General features: G+C 38.0%; 1 protein-coding gene across 3 annotated transcripts; it reads left to right on the top strand.

Moving 5' to 3' along the window:
• Positions 1-104: 104 nt before the first annotated feature.
• On the top strand, positions 105-19,530 carry LOC124785747. Of its 3 annotated transcripts, none has more exons than XM_047254208.1 (5): positions 105-261; positions 2,099-2,301; positions 2,715-2,923; positions 6,253-6,509; positions 16,705-19,530. In XM_047254208.1, exons 2-5 carry the CDS (start codon positions 2,222-2,224, stop codon positions 17,053-17,055), a joined length of 897 nt encoding a protein of 298 aa, XP_047110164.1. In that variant the 5' UTR covers positions 105-261; positions 2,099-2,221; the 3' UTR covers positions 17,056-19,530. The 3 variants fall into 3 exon arrangements, with proteins under 3 accessions (XP_047110164.1, XP_047110162.1, XP_047110163.1); XM_047254206.1 differs by having other exon boundaries at positions 6,235-6,509; XM_047254207.1 differs by lacking the exon at positions 105-261 and adding an exon at positions 407-425 and having other exon boundaries at positions 6,235-6,509.
• The last annotated feature ends 255 nt before the right edge of the window (positions 19,531-19,785 follow it).

Genomic DNA, 19,785 nt, shown 5'->3' with positions numbered 1-19,785 from the left:
TGAAGGAATAATCTAAATTCAATTTTAAGTGTGGCCAGAACTCAATTTAACGATAGCAATACTTCATTGTTCCCCCAGCCCCAGTTCACTACATTACAAAATATGTGTATTACTGTATTCAACTGTCTTTATGCGCTGCGTTGCCAAGACTTCCATACGTGGGACATGCAGAAACGACGCAGTGATGCAGTAGTCCAGTAGAACTTGGGAAAGAAGATGGGTCGTGCCACTTACAATGCTGTGACGGATAAACGTAGCAAAGTAAGATTTCAACGTTATACTTTTGTCATACGGAAGGCGTGATGTAGATGATATAGATTGAACTCTGTACCAATTATGTAAGCGAAGTTGCGTCGCTAATCTATGTAAACTTCAAGGTCAGTGCTTGGGAGACATTATGGCGCATACTGTATTTTCATACAAAAGTAATAAACTATTTGTGTTTAATAAGTGTTAGGGAGCATGACACGCAATGACAGTGAGAAATTTAGTTATGTACCCTTGACATGGAGTTCAGATGTTGCTCTGATGTAATTTTTTGTATACTTTGCTGTTTATTAACAAGGAGAACAGTCTGACAAACAAGAACTTGTTGGTTTGACAATTGTTGGATTCAGACCAGATCTCGTCAAATGATTGAAATTAACTGGTCTGGAATATGCCCTATGCTTTTAAAATGTTAGGAAGATAAAATCGGAAATATGAGTGGATGTCATACGTCTTAAAAATTTTGAGACCCGTCGTGTTTGATAACTACTTCACACTTTTATGTTGACATATATGTTAGTCAGGGTACTGGCGATTTGCGCGTAACTCACGTGGAAGTACTTGAAAAAAATTCATCTTCTGCATTGAGAGAAATACATGACTGCACACTTTTAATTCTCTATAATGTGTGTGATGAAAGATTTAATTTCTGATTCGGCAATAATATTCGTCTCAAACATTTTGTCTGTCTGTTCATATTTTAATCCCAGCAGTACCAATAATAGAGTACTTAACGGCCACCTTATGATAATATTGTAATGTAGTCGTGCACTTAATATTGTAAATTTTTGAAAAATGTTTTTCATGAATTCTTTGATTCCACAACTGTTTTTAAGTTTTTCGGTTGAACTTAACGCAAAAATTTAAGTTAGTTCTACTGTAGGTTGTGACGTTTCGCAATTAATGTAATATTCATATTTTCAGTTTTATTAAATGTACGCACAAACATCTCTCCTTAAAAGTATGTTCAGAATAAAAGTGAATAATACATTTTTCGTGGTCATGAAGTACACTCTGCCCCCTTTTGCAGTAAGTTATGAACACTGTTGATATTGATAGGGTTAGCCACTATTTACCTGTCATGTCTCCATAAGTTAAGACATTCATACTTGTTCAGCAGTTGGGCTGAGAACAAGTGCAGCAGTGAAAAATATCGAATACCTGAAGCGAATTTGCATCTGTAAGTGTATGCTTCATCCTCTATAGTCCTATATTTGATATGAGGAATCTTGTCCCAAATTGGCTTTTCTAGCCTTTGATACCAGTGGAGATTATCTATATACTGAAGTTTTGAAGTGTAGTTGAAAATGCTGAGCCTAATAACATTAAGTGTGCACAATAATTCTTTTTGGTTAGGCCTATTAGACTGTGTTTGTCATTCACGTGAGTGATAATGTAATGTTTAACATGTAATTAATTGAAAACTGTAATGGTTTACTGTTACTGAAACAAAATTTATGGGTGCTAGTTGCATTGGCTGATGACAAACAGCTTGTGCATGGCTTTTTTCCCCAGCCTTCTGTGTTTTGAAGGTTGGGCCTGGATGATTCATTTAAGATCTTGTTTTAATTATTGGTTGACCCCTGTGAAGACAACATGTAATTTGCTGACTAAGTAGATGTCTCTTAAATTTATATTGGATTATGTTTACTAAGGACGTAAAAAATCCTATAGCTTTCCTATGAGTGCTGTTTTAATCACAGTAGTGTAATGTTTGTTCATATGATTCCTTTAGCACAAAATACTGCTTTGCCTTGAAGTGCTTAATACAGACTGATTTGCTTCTGCAGCTTTGTGAAATTGCTTTTGTTAACCAAATTATGTTTCTCAGATTAACAGAATGTTGGAAGCATACTCCTAGTTTGGCACACAGCTGAAGTGCATATCTATTTGATCAAGTCTACTTCATACATCTGTACATGTTCATAAGGACTACAACAAATAACTGACCACCATGGGTTCTACAGATTCAGAACGCTCTATTTCTTCTGGCATTTCTATTCCACAGTGGATGAAATCAAAGATTGGTGATAGGTGAGATTTTTCATTCAAATATGTAAAACACACTTTGCGCAATTGTTGTATTCATAATGTGTTTCAAATTTTGTAATTAACTCTTTATTAGCATGATATGTTTTCAATAAATTTCAGTTAGTGTTATTAATCTGCTGTAATTTGCAGTATCAGATGTGTGTTTCATGTTTCCAGTACTCTTTAATTTAAGTGATGTAAAGAAATGTTTAAGTTTTTGGTATTTACATTTATTAAGGTAATGTGCCAGACTAGGTTGGGAATCCAGGTGAGGATCCCTGCCTATAACACTGTAACTTGTCAAGTCTTTCTCATTTCCGTTTTTGAATTTTGCTGAATGCACATTAAACTACTCACAGAATCAAATGTATAAAATTACTCACATTTAAATGTTTTGTTTTGTCGGTCGTTTATAGGTACGACATAGAGGAAACTTTTTCACCACCTACACACGATGACACATTCTTTTACATACGTTATCCAAAATCAAAGCCTGTAGCTCAACCAGAGAATGACAGTTATCGTCCAATCAGTGAAGTTTTGGAAGAGAAGCCTTTGAAACAGAGAGATTTCTCAAAACACACACAGCCTTGCAAAGAATTCATTCCTGAAGCAAATGGAAAAGGTATGGACTTTTAAAATATTTTTTTGAGTTTTCTTAAATCCATCAGATTTCTGCTGGCTGATTGTCTTTATAATTGCCGTGTGTGTGTGTGTGTGTGTGTGTGTGTGTGTGTGTGTGTAATACCAATTATAAAATCTTGTGAATTCTGATACAAACAAAAAGGACACTGCGAATTAAATAAGTTAGTTTTGTATAATTCAAATAATTAACTGCAAAACAAAAATCTTTTCAATGTGTTTTACCGTATTTTTGCAAATTTATAAAATTAGCTTTGTCTGCAGTGCATAGGACACCTTCCGTGTTTTCTTTCTTGTATTTATATTTGGATTCAATAACTTTTTGATTTGAAGTTGGTAACAGGAAGTCCTGGCAGAATGTAAATAATTTAAGAGCAAAGTTAATAACTCCCCATATAGAAATTTTGAATTGTTGACAGGCACATAAACAACTCAAAACTTGCTAGCTTTCAGACAAATCATTTTTTGACCTTTGCTCATGGAATAACTGTGCGATATAGGGACCGGCATAAGTCAGTTTGTGTTATGGGTGAGACGATAATGTGGATGTGGAGGAGTGTACTGGAAGGGGACTCAAGTCAAAGAAACAGGAGGCTTCAGGGAAGATGATGTGGGTGCAAGACAAGTGCAGTTGGGGTCCTAGAGCAGTGTGGGCATGGGCGTGGGGCAGGAGGCGGCAAGTGGAGGTAGTTGGGGGTGATTATGATGATAAAGGGTGTATTGCAAGAACAACTCCCATTAGCATTGTCCAAAAAAACTGGTGTTTGAGGAAAGGATCCAGATGGCGAGGGTTGTAACGTAGCTGTTGAAATAGAATTATCTGCTCAGCAGTTTCTGCCACTGGATGGTCTGCTGTGGAATTAGCCAGTTTGAAAAGACCATTCATTTGGACAGACAGTTAATTGCTGCTCACAAATACAAATAATGCAGTGTCGAAACAGCGTCCGAGGCGGTACGCCATGGCTGCTTTCTCAGGTTGCACTGCCTCTGATTGATGGTATGTCAGTAGTGGGACTAAAGTATTTAGACCATTCTGGGTCTTCAGGAATGTGTGGGTAGGATGTTCATTTCTGGAAACTAGTAGTAGTTAGTCCTGCTGAACAATACCACCATTCTACAAAATATCATGGTCCATCCACACTGCCACAAATTAGCAGATTTTAGTTGTAAGCAAGCATTCATCTCTTAAACAGAAGCACTGTGAATTAGTTCACATATACCTGTAATAACTAGATTTGTTTAAAGCACTTTCGCTTTCATAATCTTTTCTGAATGAAATTGGTTCTCATACTGTGGCAGGTGGAGGTTTATAATGAATGAAGTTTGCATGGTCATGGAAACTCAGTTACTATCTTTATAATGTTGCAAGAATAGGCTACTTTCCTGTGTTAACAAAAATATTTCGGATTGTTATTATTTGTTGATTGTAACATTTTAATAGCATTTGTGACAAATATTCTCACAAGATGTGTGTTATTTTAATCTAATTAAAACTTGAATATCGAGATCTGGTAATGTGATAGAAAACGCTGTTGTTTGTCGATACTCTGGTGACGTCAGACTAGGAGTAAGATGAAGCTTTACTGGTGTTGTAGGAGCATTAGCCGAAGTTCGGGTTTTACGTACTTTTACTGCAAACAGTATAGTGATTTAATGATGGAAAATGCAATTAAAACTTTTAAGGAACAATAGAAAGGAATTTTGTGAACACTGATCGTGGAAGCCTTGCGAAAGTTGAGCAGTTTATACTGCTCCCATTTAGAGTGGCGATGTGTGCAATGATGGACATCCTTTTCCCTGCTTCTTGCAAAACATCATTAAACCTGCTCAAAACTAAGGAACTGAAGAACTTCCGCAAATGTGTCTGTACATTATAACTAGATTGTCGACTATCAATCATAAACTATGACCCAAAGCATAATAGAATTATTTTTGGCAAAATTTGGTACTGATTTTCTGTGTAGAAGGCGGTACTGATTTTCTGTGTAGAAGGCGGTACTGATTTTCTGTGTAGAAGGCGGTACTGATTTTCTGTGTAGAAGGCGGTACTGATTTTCTGTGTAGAAGGCGGTACTGATTTTCTGTGTAGAAGGCGGTACTGATTTTCTGTGTAGAAGGCGGTACTGATTTTCTGTGTAGAAGGCGGTACTGATTTTCTGTGTAGAAGGCGGTACTGATTTTCTGTGTAGAAGGCGGTACTGATTTTCTGTGTAGAAGGCGGTACTGATTTTCTGTGTAGAAGGCGGTACTGATTTTCTGTGTAGAAGACAGAACAGAGATGCCTCATTCAGCAGGCGTTCCAAGTGCAGTAGATAGCACATTAAAGTTCAGAGAAAGAGGTCACATGCTTCAATCCTGGAAGGGTCATATATTTGAAAACTCTTACACGAAATACTAAAATAGTGGTGGCGAGAACTAATTGTAGTAGTGTGGTTTGGTTTTAATATGTGAGAGGACTGTAGAGTTGTTTCACAAATAAGTTAAAACTTTCTTTCGAGTTGGATTCGAACCAACCAGCGATCTATGGGTATCGTTATACAAAATTAGATGGCTTACCACTCCAAGAAATGAACTACCAAATAATTGAGATGTAATTAGGTGAAAGACAATTTTTACAAAGAGTTAGATTTCATTGAGTGACACAATCCTTCATTATAACAGTGGGAGATCATACCTCAGATGTAAGTTATGGACTTCATGCATTTGCCATTACAGTGCAACCACATATTATGCATCATCTCATTCTCTAGAACACGCGAATACAATGTTTCAGGAGTTTTTACAGATGTATTTGTACAGTAAAGTACTACACACCATTTGTAACCCATTTTCAGAAACACAAATTCCAAAACAAGACATTGCTGTGAATTAGCATTATGACAGTAGCAGCAGCAAGCTAGCCAGTGACTTCAGAGGCATCACACGATGTGAATGGAGTGTTTTAGAGGGCATTCAAATTATTTGAATTTCAGTTCCATTTTTATATAAGAGTACTGAAATTCAAAAGGAAAGAAAAGCATGTTAGAAGTATAAAATGATATTAGACAATTTCCAGAAAATGGTCAAAACCCTCTTAAGCACGTTGATTTAAAAGTTTAAGTGTTCAAAGGAGCTTTTTACTGTAACAAAAGTGTTCTGTGGTTTCAGATCTTCAGGCATAATGTTTTTCTCCTCTCTCTCTCTCTCTCTCTCTCTCTCTCTCTCTCTCTCTACCTCTCTACCCCCCCCCCCCCCCTTTCTGAACAATGCCAAATAGTTGCTTGCAGTATATTAGTTCAATGTGTTAATTTACAGAAAATACTTCCTCATTAGTAGGAGGTGCAACGCAGATGCAGTCAAGAGTCAACAAATCACAGGGAACAGACGATGGATATGTGGGAGAAGCTGCTGCATGTGGCAAATCAGTAGTGCAAGTTGCACAGCAAATGATTGCGGGTAACAGGTTGACATTGCGAGGAGCTGAACAAGCCATGCCACCAAAAGAACGTCACAGGCGCAACAGCAAATCTCTCCCAACAAGCCCGCTTGGCTCGCCAAGTGTATCCCCTAAACTGCAGAGAAAGAAACAGGTACAATTTTAGTGATAACATTGCTTTGTTACTATAGTTGTGAAAAATTTCACTTTCTCATTTCTAATGGTCATGTCCGTATACATGCTGTTAAATTTTAAGTCAATAGTGGCAGTCATAAACATTGCTCACACTGTGTGATTAGTTGTGGAAGTGTGAAAAAGGAAGGTAATAACATGTAAAGGCTGTATGGCTCGGGAAGGACATGATCAAATTTTTTGGGGGGGGGGGGGGGCATATTGTAGTAACAGTGTACTTGGAATAGCTTTTGGGCAATATTTCAATGGACAAGTTATGATTTTATGTGTAGATCAGTAATTTATAAACATCTCTTAAGAGTGCTAGCTATAAACCTGTAATTATCACATTGAGAAATTGAAATCATGTAATTTTATGTTTACGGGGATATGTCTGCAGTCCTGGTACACACTGAAATCCCATTGGTCTACAGTACCTTAGTGCACCGTTAAAGTACGGAAAAAAGGGAGGGGGTGGTTATGTGAAGCAGCCTTTCTATATACTGGAGATCGGATGTGCTGTTTTGTTCTAGCTCATTGTGTAGTTTGACATGGTATGATGTTAATTTGTCTGAACCAGCACTGATTACATATATCTACAGGCATACAAAATTATTTAAATTATATTTTTTTCAATGTAATGCTTCTTGTTCTGGACAGTGTTTGCCACAGTTTATGTAGTTGTAGTATTGTCAATGATTGCAATGTCTGATAGTGAACAGAAAGTTTTCGGTTTAGTTGCTGCATAAAATTGCAGCATTGTTATCATCAGGGAGTAACTCTTGCATGGAACTGGTGAGGCTCCAACTTCTATGCCCAAAATATGGTATGTGGTTGAGTGATCGCACAATATCATGGGAATGGTGCTTATTGAGATGTTGCTACCTGTCCATAGATAACATTTGCACACACAATCTGTAGTCACTTGTAAGCAATCACTTGCATCAGGCAGTAAACTAAGGGATGTGCTCTTCTATTATCAAGTACACACTTCCATGAATTGCTAACTGTGTACTGGTATCTGTATTGAGCTATTTGTCATAGTCTGATTTCCATGGCTTGTCTAATCACAGATACCAATAGTTTGAAGTGTGAGCCACAATGCTGGTTAATTCAAACTAAATCTTAGGTTTAACAGACTGTGCTATACCATTGCTAATTTTTCGAAATTACTGTATTCAGGGTGACGTGGATGCTTAACACAGGGATTGGCAACACTCTGTATAGACCGGCCCAAGTAACTTTTACCACACTCGCAAGAAATCTCTTTACTCTTGGGCTGAAATTACCTTTAATAGATAACAATGTTTCTTCTATTTTCGTGGATTTTGCTAGTTGTTGCACCACAGAATGGAAGCCGCGCCATAGGTTGGTCCTCCTGGCTTGGTTGAATAGTGTCGATTTGTGGTTTCCTCAGTGGCATTGTCCTAATATCACAGAATAACCATTCCCCATTAACGCCATTGTCAGATGGTTAATCTAGGAGCCGAGGTGGTCCTCGTCTGAAATAGTCCCGACTCTGTATACTGGTGTGTTGAGCATAAATCTCTTCTGAACTGAACTGGATTGTAAAAGGTACGTCCATTAATGGGTGATTAAGCGTGCACTTCTTCTTTCCTGCCCCGCCATACACAGGTGGGCTGAGTTGGAGAATGAGATGTGAAAGTATGTAGCAATGTGTGGAATTGTGCAGTTGATAAAGAAACAGCACAGAGGAAGACAGTCTTGTAGTTCTGTGGACAGAGATCTTGGCTACATGCCATTTCCGTGATACTATGGCGTAATCAAGTCACCACTTTCGTGGCAGTTAGTTAGCCTCTTGACAATGATGGCAGAGGCAATCTTAGAAAGCTTGAGATTTGATCCATATTTGACGCAGCAGCTAAACCGAGAACTGTTTATCCAAGGACTCTGCTTTGAAAAACTTTGTAGCTAATGTTTGATTGTATTGGTGAGTTAAAACTTGACAAATTTGCTTGGTACACCAGGCTCATCCAGTATTAGCTTTGTACTACTGATATGATTCCTTATTGTTAGTTCAATATCCATTATGGTATTGTGTATAGCATTTGCTCCTCATTTGGTTTTGTTTGGCAGAGGCAGCAGTATTCTTAAGTAACCACTACCATTGACATTAGTTACAAAGTGTGACTGGTCTATTGTGCTGTATACTTTTGTCTCAAAACTTTCACACCTGTTTGAACACATTGATGCAGTGCTACAATCTCCATCCAGTTGTCACTATTTACATAAAGACCATTACTAAAAAAAATTCATAGCAATTTTGCACATTTTCAGAAGTTCATTATATATGTCAAAAATCTGACAAAAATGCATGTTTTACACTTTATGGAAAATGCAGTTGTTTTAATTCAAATACCGTGGATTTAATATTAATTAGGTGATTTTGGTGCCACCAGTGTTTCACACAGATTGATGGTGCATTGTTTCACAAATTGGCCTCCTTATTTTAGAAGGGGATTCAAATCCCTGTCTGGTTATGCTGATTTAGATTTTCATTAATCATCCCTGTCGCTTCACTGGATGGATTCTTAAAGGCCATGGCGGGCTTTTCCTGTGCGTAACTGAGATGAACATCTTTGTCCAGATGTTTCTTTACTTAACCTTCCTTCATTGCCTCACTTGGGACAGACGAGCACAATCAAAGTTGGCAATGGCCTGAGCCTCATTCAAAGAGTAAGATCTGACTGCTTAAATTTAAATGTTGACATTTCATAATAAAGTAAAATTACTGCAGTGTCTCCCAATGATTTTTAGTGGCACAGAAATGATTGTTTTGAATCTATAGCTGTTAGACAATAGATGAAAGCAGACATGGGTTTCAAAAATTGTTGCTCCAGCCATTTGCAAAGTGCATGCTGTAATAAGTCTTTCATGTATAAAAGTATGTAAAATTACTCAAATTCATCAGTTGTGCCTAGATTATGGACATGCAGTGATAAATGAAGAAAAGGTTAGTAAGTGTGAAGGTTTTGCGTGGCTGTATAGATTTGCAAGGTGGAGATTTGAATGTCAAGACAGGTGAAATTGTGCACAAACAAACAAAAACCTACCATCTGATTGACAACCAGTTCTCTACCTGACTTTCCTCATGTTGGAAACACCACTGAGTACATGGTTGTCACGAAGGAAAAAGGTTGTAAATTGTGAGCAAATGTGGGTACCAAAAATGCCGATCAACCAATGCAAATTATGAAGAAAGTAAAGTAGACAAATGTTTTTGGATGCTGTCTGTAAGATGCAGGTGATTAGTTTTCACATTTGTATGATTGGTGCAATGTGGGATATCCTACAGCAAAGTGAAAACTAAGTAGTCAGTGTAGTGGCACCATTCAACTTCAGATAACATTCCGAGCAGTCAGTAAGTATTTAGTTCATCTTTATACTCCACTCCATCTTAGAATGCTAGTAGATGCATTTATATCACAAATATTTCTTGGCAAAGCAGATTGCGTTGTTTGTGAGTAAACATTTGTAGTGAATCGCTTGCACACAAGGAAGTCGTGTGTAGCTTTTATGAGCGGACTCCAGATACGTCTAACTTAAACTATATTCAACTTTTTTTGCTTTACTTATTCATCTGCAGCTGCCTCAGAAGAAAAGCTACATGCTCATATATCGATGTGTGCAGCCTCTAAGATCACTTGTCACACAGTGGAAAAATGCACAAAACGTTAGCACAGTTGATAACGTAGTTGTGTGTGCATTGAAAAATGTGGAAAGAACAACTTTATTTGGAAAAACAATTTGTAAACATGTACTGTTTTGAAAGGGAAAAACTGTTGTTGTAACACAAGAAAGAACAAAAGATATTTTTGTTGTGAGGAAATTAGGTGTAACTTTTTGTATGTGTTGAAATGACACTGATCGGCCAGAACATTATGACCACTAACCTGCTATTGATATAAACCCGTCCAGGTGATAGCAGTCACCTGGCGAGGGGTGAGGAATGACTGCTAGTCACACATGTATACTGAATGTAGTATCATTGAGTGTGCTGTACATGTGTATAATGGGAAAGGTGCACAATCTGAGTTTGACATAGGGCAGATTGTGATGGCCCAGAGACTTGGCATGAGGATTTTGGGAACTGCATGACTTGTTGGGTGTTCGAAAAGTGATGTGGTGTCTTCAACATATGTTGAAACCAAATCCAGACTTCGTGGGGTTGGGCGGCCACCTCTTTTACAGATGCTGGACGTCATAGGGTGGGCAGATAGGTGGTGAACTGTGGCAGATGTAACATCAAACTTTAATGCTGGCAGAGTAAAAGTGTCTGAGCTCAGTGCGCTGAAAACTCCTAATGATGGGGCTCTGCAGCCAATGACCCATGTGTATATCAACGTTAACACCCCATCATCGGTAAATAAAACTGAAATGGGTGCATGACCATTGGTAGTGGACTTTAGTGCAGTGGCAGAGCATTGCGTGGTTTGATGAATACAGATAACTGCTTCATGCCGATGGGAGGGCATGAGTCCATCTTCTTCCAGGAGAAAAAGTCCTTAATATCTGTACTGCAGAACGGAGAAAAGGTGGTGGTGGTGGTGGTGGTGGTGGTGGTGGTGGTGGTGGTTCCTTGATGCTCTGCAGAACATTCATGTAGGCATCCATGGGTCCAGCGAAGTTCGTGCAGGGCACCATGACAACCAAGGAGTATCACACACAGTTGCAGGCCACATACATCGCTTCACAACGATTCTGTTAGCTGACAGCAGTGCCATGTTAGAGGCAAGTGTGTGTTTTGAGTGGTTCGAGGATCACAGTGAAGAGGTCCATTTGTTTTGCTGGCCCTCCCCAACTCGCCAAATCTGAACCTGATTGAACACATCAGTGTGAGAGCTAATTGCCCTCCATTCCTGGAATTTACGGGAATTTGGTGACTTTGGGGTGTGCAAATGTGGTGTCAGCTCCCTCCAGTGACCTACCGAGGCCTCTTTGCTTCCATGGCATGACGCTTTGCCACTGTTATTCATGCCAAAGATGGCCATACCAGCTATCAGGTAGATGGTCATAATGTTCTGGCTTATCAGTGTACACTGCTCGAAACAATTACGGAAACAGGAGTTCAGGTGTCCGCCATACTTTATTGAGCAATAATTGAGGAGTGGGTATGTTACAAAATGATAGTCCTGTGTTTCACAAATTAAGTAGAAAACAAAACATAACATTACGTCCTTCATTGTTTAAATAAAAAGAAATGAAATGTGTAACAGAGTAGAAAAATCATTCGCATAGTCATTCTAGGTGCTTTTTATTAGACTTAGAGAGCTTCAGTAATGTGTGCCTTCTGTTGTTGTGGCTTCAGTCCTGAGACTGGTTTGATGCAGCTCTCCATGCTACTCTATCCTGTGCAAGCTTATTCATCTCCCAGTACCTACTGCAGCCTACATCCTTCTGAATCTGCTTAGTGTATTCATCTCTTGGTCTCCCTCTACGATTTTTACCCTCCACGCTGCCCTCCAGTACTAAATTGGTGATCTCTTGATGCCTCATAACATGTCCTACCAACCGATCCCTTCTTCTAGTCAAGTTGTGCCACAAACTCCTTTTCTCCCCAATTCTATTCAATACCTCCTCATTAGTTATGTGATCTACCCATCTAATCTTCAGTATTCTTCTGTAGCACCCCATTTCGAAATCTTCTATTCTCTTATTGTCTAAACTATTTATCGTCCATGTTTCACTTCCATACATGGCTACACTCCATACAAATACTTTCAGAAATGACTTCCTGACATTTAAATCTATACTCGATGTTAAAAATTGTTCTTCAGAAACGCTTTCCTTGCCATTACCAGTCTACATCTTATATCCTCTCTACTTCGCCCATCATCAGTTATTTTGCTCCCCAAATAGCAAAACTCCTTTACTGCCTTAAGTGTCTCATTTCCTAATCTAATTCCCTCAGCATCACCCGACTTAATTCGACTACATTCCATTATCCTCATTTTGCTTTTGTTAATGTTCATCTTATACCCTCCTTTCAAGACACTGTCAATTCCATTCAACTGCTCTTCCAAGTCCTTTGCTGTCTCTTGACAGAATTACAATGTCATCGGCGAACCTCAAAGTTTTTATTTCTTCTCCATAGATTTTAATTCCTACTCCGAACTTTTCTTTTGTTTCCTTTATTGCTTGCTCTATATACAGATGGAATAACATGAGGGATAGGCTACAACCCTGTCTCACTCCCTTCCCAACCACTGCTTCCCTTTCATGCGCCTCGACTCTTATAACTGCCATCTGGTTTCTGTACAAATTGTAAATAGCCTTTCGCTCCTTGTGTTTTACCCCTGCCACCTTCAGAAGTTGAAAGAGAGTATTCCAATCAACATTGTCAAAAGCTTTCTCTAAGTCTACAAATGCTAGAACCGTAGGTTTGCCTTTCCTTAATCTTTCTTCTAAGATAAGTCGTAAAGTCAGTATTGCTTCGCGTGTTCCAACATTTCTACGGAATCCAAACTGATCTTCCCCGAGGTCGGCTTCTATCAGTTCTTCCATTCGTCTTAAAGAATTAGCGTTAGTATTTTGCAGGTGTGACTTATTAAACTGATAGTTCGGTAATTTTCACATCTGTCAACACCTGCTTTCTTTGGGATTGGAATTATTGTATTCTTCTTGAAGTCTGAGGGTATTTCGCCTGTCTCATACATCTTGCTCACCAGATGGTAGAGTTTTGTCAGGATTGGCTCTCCCAAGGCTGTCAATAGTTCCAATGGAATGTTGTCTACTCCCGGGGCCTTTTTCAACTCGGGTCTTTCAGTGCTCTATCAAACTCTTCACACAGTATCATATCTCCCATTTCATCTTCATCTACCTCCTCTTCCATTTCCATAATATTGTCCTCAAGTACATCACCCTTGTATAGACCCTCTATATACTCCTTCCATCTTTCTGCTTTCCCTTCTTTGCTTAGAACTGGGTTTCCATCTGAGCTCTTGATATTCATAGAAGTGGTTCTCTTTTTTCTAAAGGTCTCTTTAATTTTCCTGTAGGCAGTATCTATCTTATCCCTAGTGAGATAAGCCTCTACATCCTTAAATTTGTCCTCTAGCCATCCCTGCTTAGCCATTTTGCACTGCCTATCGACATCATTTTTGAGATGTTTGTATTCCTTTTTGCCTGCTTCATTTACTGCATTTTTATATTTTCTCCTTTCATCAATTAAATTCAGTATTGCTTCTGTTACCCAAGGGTTTCTACTAGCCCTCGCCTTTTTACCCATTTGAACCTCTGCTGCCTTCACTATTTCATCCCTCAAAGCTACCCATTCTTCTTCTACTGTATTTCTTTCCCCCATGCCTGTCAATTGTTCCCTTATGCTCTCCCTGAAACTCTGTTCAACCTCTGGTTTAGTCAGTTTATCCAGGTCCCATCTCCTTAAATTCCCACCTGTTTGTGTGCCTTCACTGAGCAGTTAATCGCTGTGTGATACCTACATGGGATGCTCTGTATGAGTCTACAAGAGGTCATGCGGTGGTATCCATACCCATTCTGCAGTTAGAGCTGCCTAAAAGAGTTCTTGCAGAGTCTGTGGTGGAACAGGATGACCATCAACACATTTCTCTGAATGACCCACATATGTACGATGAGGTTTATCGGGACTTCCTGCCAACCACCCCATTACTTCAGTGTTGTTGCTTCACAAGACATCTTTGCTGATTCGTGCTACATAGGCCTGGCATTAGAAGGAATTCAGGGCCACAATCATGTGCAGGAGCTGTCATATTGTTCAACATGCTCTTTTCGATGTACTGCTTGATATGTAAGGCGACAGTGGACAATGAAAAGATCTGTAAGGACTGTTAACACTGAAGCTACCCTACATCATCACAGAAACTTGGAAATCTGTTGGTTTCTGGACAACATTTGCCCTTTACCAGTCATCACATATGATCACAGCCATCACCTTACATCCAAGGATATTTGGACTCGTCTGTGAATAACACGTTTTGCCAATGACGAAAGTTGCAGTTGACGTGTGAATGGCAAAACTGAAGGTGAGCTGCAAGATGTCAGGGGGCACTTGATGTCAGGATCATGACGTTCCTTCTTATAACTTGCTCATTTGTCTGATTGGACATGCTGCCCCACTGCAGAGACAGCTAGACATTGGTCTTCACATGGGATTATAATGTGGTGGTGACTTTGTCCACCTTGTCTCCCTGTAATGAGACCACAATCTGTGGATGACACGTGGCAACTGCAGCAACATAACTGTGCAAGTCCATCCGTTTTGGATCAGACAGCCACCCTTGCAACTTGCACTTGTCAGAAATTGCATTGCATGTGCTTGGTTCGAGATAGTGTCCACAAATGGCAACTACCATTTGAGCACCTCACTGGGAACACTAAGAGAGGTGGTGCAGTGGTTAGCACACTGGACTCTCATTCGGGAGGATCATATAATGAACAACGGAAAGGAATTTTTCTCGCAGAAGTTCAGGAAGCTGCTGAGGGTGTCCCCCCCCCCCCCCCTCCCCCCCTTTTCAGTGCTGTTGACATTTCAGCTCAAAGGACTTGCAACTTTTGCGATAGTGGGCTATTTTCTGAATACACAGCTGTTTCATTGTTGGTCTAGTTTTTCATTGAAATTGTATTCACTTCTGCAATTTAATGTTGGTTTGTGACAGTTTAAAGATATATTCATCTAGCTTGTTATTTTCAACTCCAAAATAAAGTGGCTGTCAGCATAGAGCTCAGGAAGAGATAATGCAAAGCTTAGTTATATTAGTGAGAACAAGTATTTAAATTTGGGAAAAAGACTAGAGTCAATCAGGTATATTAAACTTTGTTTAGTTTCTTAAAATCCTGTCAGGCAGCTCTTGGAATAATTCTCTTAACAGTGGTATTGCATAGATACCAGTTGAGATATACTTCAGTGTCTTCTTGATGATTAAAGAATTAACCATTTGCTACAGTCACATTGTAGAAATTGTGTGCTAGTGCATTTGCTGCCCATTTCCTCTTGCTCCCTCATTCCCTGCCTGAAAACTTTGGTTGTGGGAGTCATCTGTAGTGTATCTCAAGATGTAGGTTAGGTTGAACAGTGACAGTATGGCTGTTAGTTGAAGCCAACAAATAAGTGCAATATAAAGGCTGTGGTAACGGCGATCTGTAACATAGCCAAACATGTATATTTGATGCACATGTTAGTGTAAAAACCAAAACTACCAGTGAAATTCAGAAAAGTTGTTATGCAATAAAAAATCATAATGTTTAGATGCATATTAGTACATGTATTGCACATAAACTATGATGATGCAAGAGGCACTACGTAACTATTACCAGTGTGTGTAATGGCCTCTTTTTAAATGTGAGTTTTTCAGAACTTAGTCACTACTCTTTCAGATATACGATGTTCAGTGATTTTATTTCCAGCATTCAAGTTTTGATTCATCTATGTGAAGTTAGTTACTGGCAACACTTATGTCAGTCAGTCAGTTTTCTTACATTTGTAATTATAGGAGTTCTTACAGTTAATGATGAGGGTGCTGGTGCAATATAGTTGGAATATCATGAGTACCACCAAAGTTATTGTCAACTGTTGGATTTGGTGACTAAACACTAGTATGTTGGCAATGAGTTAATGTGTATAGCCTCAATTGTGCTTAATTGTTCCAATGATGGATTAGTATGAAATGCAATTCTTTAATAATTAATTGGTTCTTTTGATTTGGACTCTTCACCTCGCTTTCAAACAAGGGGTGGTAAATTTCTGAAACCATCATGACAGTGATGTTAATATAGGAATATTAGTGTAGGTACTGCAGATTTGTTACTTTTATAATAGTTAAATGTTGCATTTGCTTAAGATATTCTATCATTAAATTGTGTAACTATTAATGCTAGATTTTATTCTTCTTAATTGAAAATTTTAGAATGAAGTCTGCAAAATACTGTAACAAGTAATTCAATGTCACATATTGTAAAATAATTTTCTCAGAAGCCTCCACTAAATAAATTTTTTGTAAAGTATTCGCAGATTTGTCCACAGAATTGAGGCATGAGATACACACGTCCATTCATATTGTGATGAGCGTGGTGCAATTGTCCTTTGTACCCTTCATCAAGCATAATTTGAAATGGAAGCAATGTAAATAGAAAGCAGTAAATTAGGAGCAGTCCTGAGTAACATAAATGTTGTTTTACAGGGGGAACCACAGAACAGGTACTTCACAGGTGTATTTGGAGTCCCTACCCAGTACCCTGGAAGCTGGATTTTATCCGGAGTTTTGGGACAGAGAGATATTGCTGCACATCAAACAAATATTCAGGAGACAGCATCTCAGAAATCATCATTAGATGATGGAAAACAAAGTGATGTACGCAGGAATAAATCTTCATCATCACTTGTTCGAACATCTACGGAAGGTTCTAGAGATGAAGACCAGAGCTCATCTGATGGTGAGAGCTCACCAGGTCTTGTCAAGAAGGAAATGTTTTTCCGTGCAAAACCATCTGAGTTGAGAGAGATGAATTTCTTGTCTCCCACGTCAATGTAAAAACATGAAGTCTGTTACCGTAAAGTATTTTAGCTATTAGTACGTGTGAAGATACTGTTCTGATATTTGACATTGAATATTATTTCTGTTCAGAAGTCATTATTTTGTGCCTTTTTTGTTTTTGTTTTTTTTTTTTGTAAAAAAAAAGTAATATGATGAAGCTGTGTGTGTGTTTCAGAAGTTTCTTTGTTGACGTTGAAAATAGTCATGTGACATGCCATGTTGGCTCTGTGTGTTTCTGGTTTAAATCAATACATATAATCTATAAAGCAAATGTACTCGTATTGGATCTGTCCTTTAATAATAATTCCTTGGTGCTCAGTTATTTGTTAGAATCCATATTTTCATTACTTTTTAGCATTGCTTCTGGTAGCACTTCTTGCATAAGTTAGTTGGCATACTTTGGTTAATAGTTCTGTAGTATAGTGTAGCTTTCTCACCCATACTGCACTGAAGATTTTTATGAAACACAGTACAAATTTTAGATGGTTAGTCATTTTGCACTTGGTATTTTGAAGTTGTTTGTATAATGTTGAAAATTGTCTGCAAAAGAAAATGCATCATTCCTCAAACATTCAATTTGGTTGTCTAAATTTCAGTACTGTTATTGCTGACTATCAGTTGATCAATAATACTTCATTTTACTCAAGTCCACTGCCATCCACATTGTTAGGGAAAATTGATCTGTGCTGATACCAATACAGGAAATATGGGGTTTTGATTTCTATATTAGCCTAGAAATGAGCAAGGTAACTAGTAAAAAAAAAAGCCTGAGAACAGACAAGGATATATGGACATCTTTTGTGTAAAGATTTTGTAAGGTGGTTATCTTCTGTTTGGCATAGCTAGCTGTTGAACTTCAGTGACTTGTCAACCTGCTCATGTGTGAAGCTTTTTGCACGTGTAAGTGGCTTGGAGAACCCTGAAAATAGTTAATGTCTCTATACTAGGGTGTACCATTCATTGCTATGACTCTTCTAAAGTTACCAGATTCTTAATAGTTACTCAAAATTTGCCTCCTAGTAACCTGTCTGATTTGCATTCTAACTTGGCCTCCTATTCCCATACGTGTTTCATTGTAGTTTTCTTTCTTGCCTTTCTGTTCTTGCCTTGTTAAAAGAAATATTTGTTTTACGAAATATAAAAAATGCCTGGTGAATTTCTTTATACGCTATATTGGCAAAATACCAAAGCATTATTGGTGACAGGTTTTAACAAGAAATACAGGCAAAATTTTTTAAAAAACTCTGATGTTAATTTATTTCAATGAATGAGATTAAAATGGCACAAGCTACACTTTTTAATAATGCACACCAGGATCGGTTTATACTCAGAGCCATCAACATGCAGTTTCAGTCCTGGATCTTCCTTTATATGAAGACAAGATTTTTCAGTCTCTAATGGGTCTTCAAGAAACTGTAAGTTCACACCTTCCAATTCTTCTTTTGCATGTACATTGGACAGATAAAACAGGACCACTGAGGTGCCTTACCAGATTCCTCTTCTTTCATTCAGATAGTTCTCTCATAGTCCATGGCTGCCAATCTCCACCTTTGGAGAATTTCTGCAAAAACAAGATGGTTTTTGTGGAAATTTGTGTACTACTTTCTCCATGGGTGTAGAATGGCAGCTGTGGATCACAAGAAAACAATATGAATTAAAAAAGGGGGATTGATTTGAGGTATCAGGAAGCTCCATGGTCCTTGTTTATCCACCCAGTGTAAATATTAAAGAACTGGAGGAGGGGGTGAATAAAGAGTTTCTTTAAGATTCATTAAAGAGTGAACAGCCTAGTCTTAAAATAAAGCCAGTTCCAGAACTGAAACTGCATGTGGATGGCTGAGCATACTGTAGCAGTGGGATGATGACTTTTGGCTGCAACCAATCCCAGTACTTAAAACAAAAATGAATTTACAACCTGTGACTTAATTTTATTCCAAATTGTTACTACAGTTCCAGAACCTGAATCACCATGCTCAAAATGCTGGTCAAGGAACATTTCACTGAAGTTTTACATTAGGTGTTTGCCCTACCCCTTGCTATTATATTGTGCAAAAGTCTGCAAAAAAAAAAAAACTTCTCAGTACTGTTTTTCCTTATGTGATTAAAGTCCAGTAACAAAATACTCCAAAAAAAACAATGCTCATGACATTGTATTGCGATTTATATTTTCTCTTGAGTTTGGCATAGGTTTTTTAATCACAAAGATCATGTGTATTGTTGTTGATACTTGGTTCACTAATGTGATGTGCAGTGTATTCATACTTTAATATTTTCTCTTGAGTGATTTGTAATATGGAAAAAAATAATGAGAATACTCTGTGCAGTAGACTGATTTTTCACAATAGGTGTCATGGACCAAGAATGTCAATTAAAGTGATGTATTTTAACTGCATTTCTTACAGTGCAGAAACATTGTAATAGTTGATGTATTTGGTGCAACAAATTCTTAATAAAAGTTATGAGCTAAATTTATATTGTGAAAAGTGAATTATTAATTCAGTCTTCATACTTCATTATGTTATGCCAGAATTGTCTTTATTTGTTAATAAGGATGTGAATACAGAATCATATTCTGCTGGACTCGTGACATTAGGTACATTTAGAATTTCTGCTGTATAATGTTTTAGTTAACGCAAACTAAGTGTACCGAGAGTATAATTTGTTTAAAGGGAAAATTTTGTTTCAGGTTTTTTCCCCATTAGTTTGTAACAGTTCAATAGATTCTCT

The sequence above is a fragment of the Schistocerca piceifrons genome, chromosome 1 (genome assembly GCF_021461385.2).
Source record: "Schistocerca piceifrons isolate TAMUIC-IGC-003096 chromosome 1, iqSchPice1.1, whole genome shotgun sequence".
Classification (NCBI taxonomy): Eukaryota; Metazoa; Arthropoda; class Insecta; order Orthoptera; family Acrididae; genus Schistocerca; species Schistocerca piceifrons.
The sequence above is the reverse complement of the archived record's forward strand: the minus strand, read 5'-3'. Positions and strand labels throughout refer to the sequence as shown.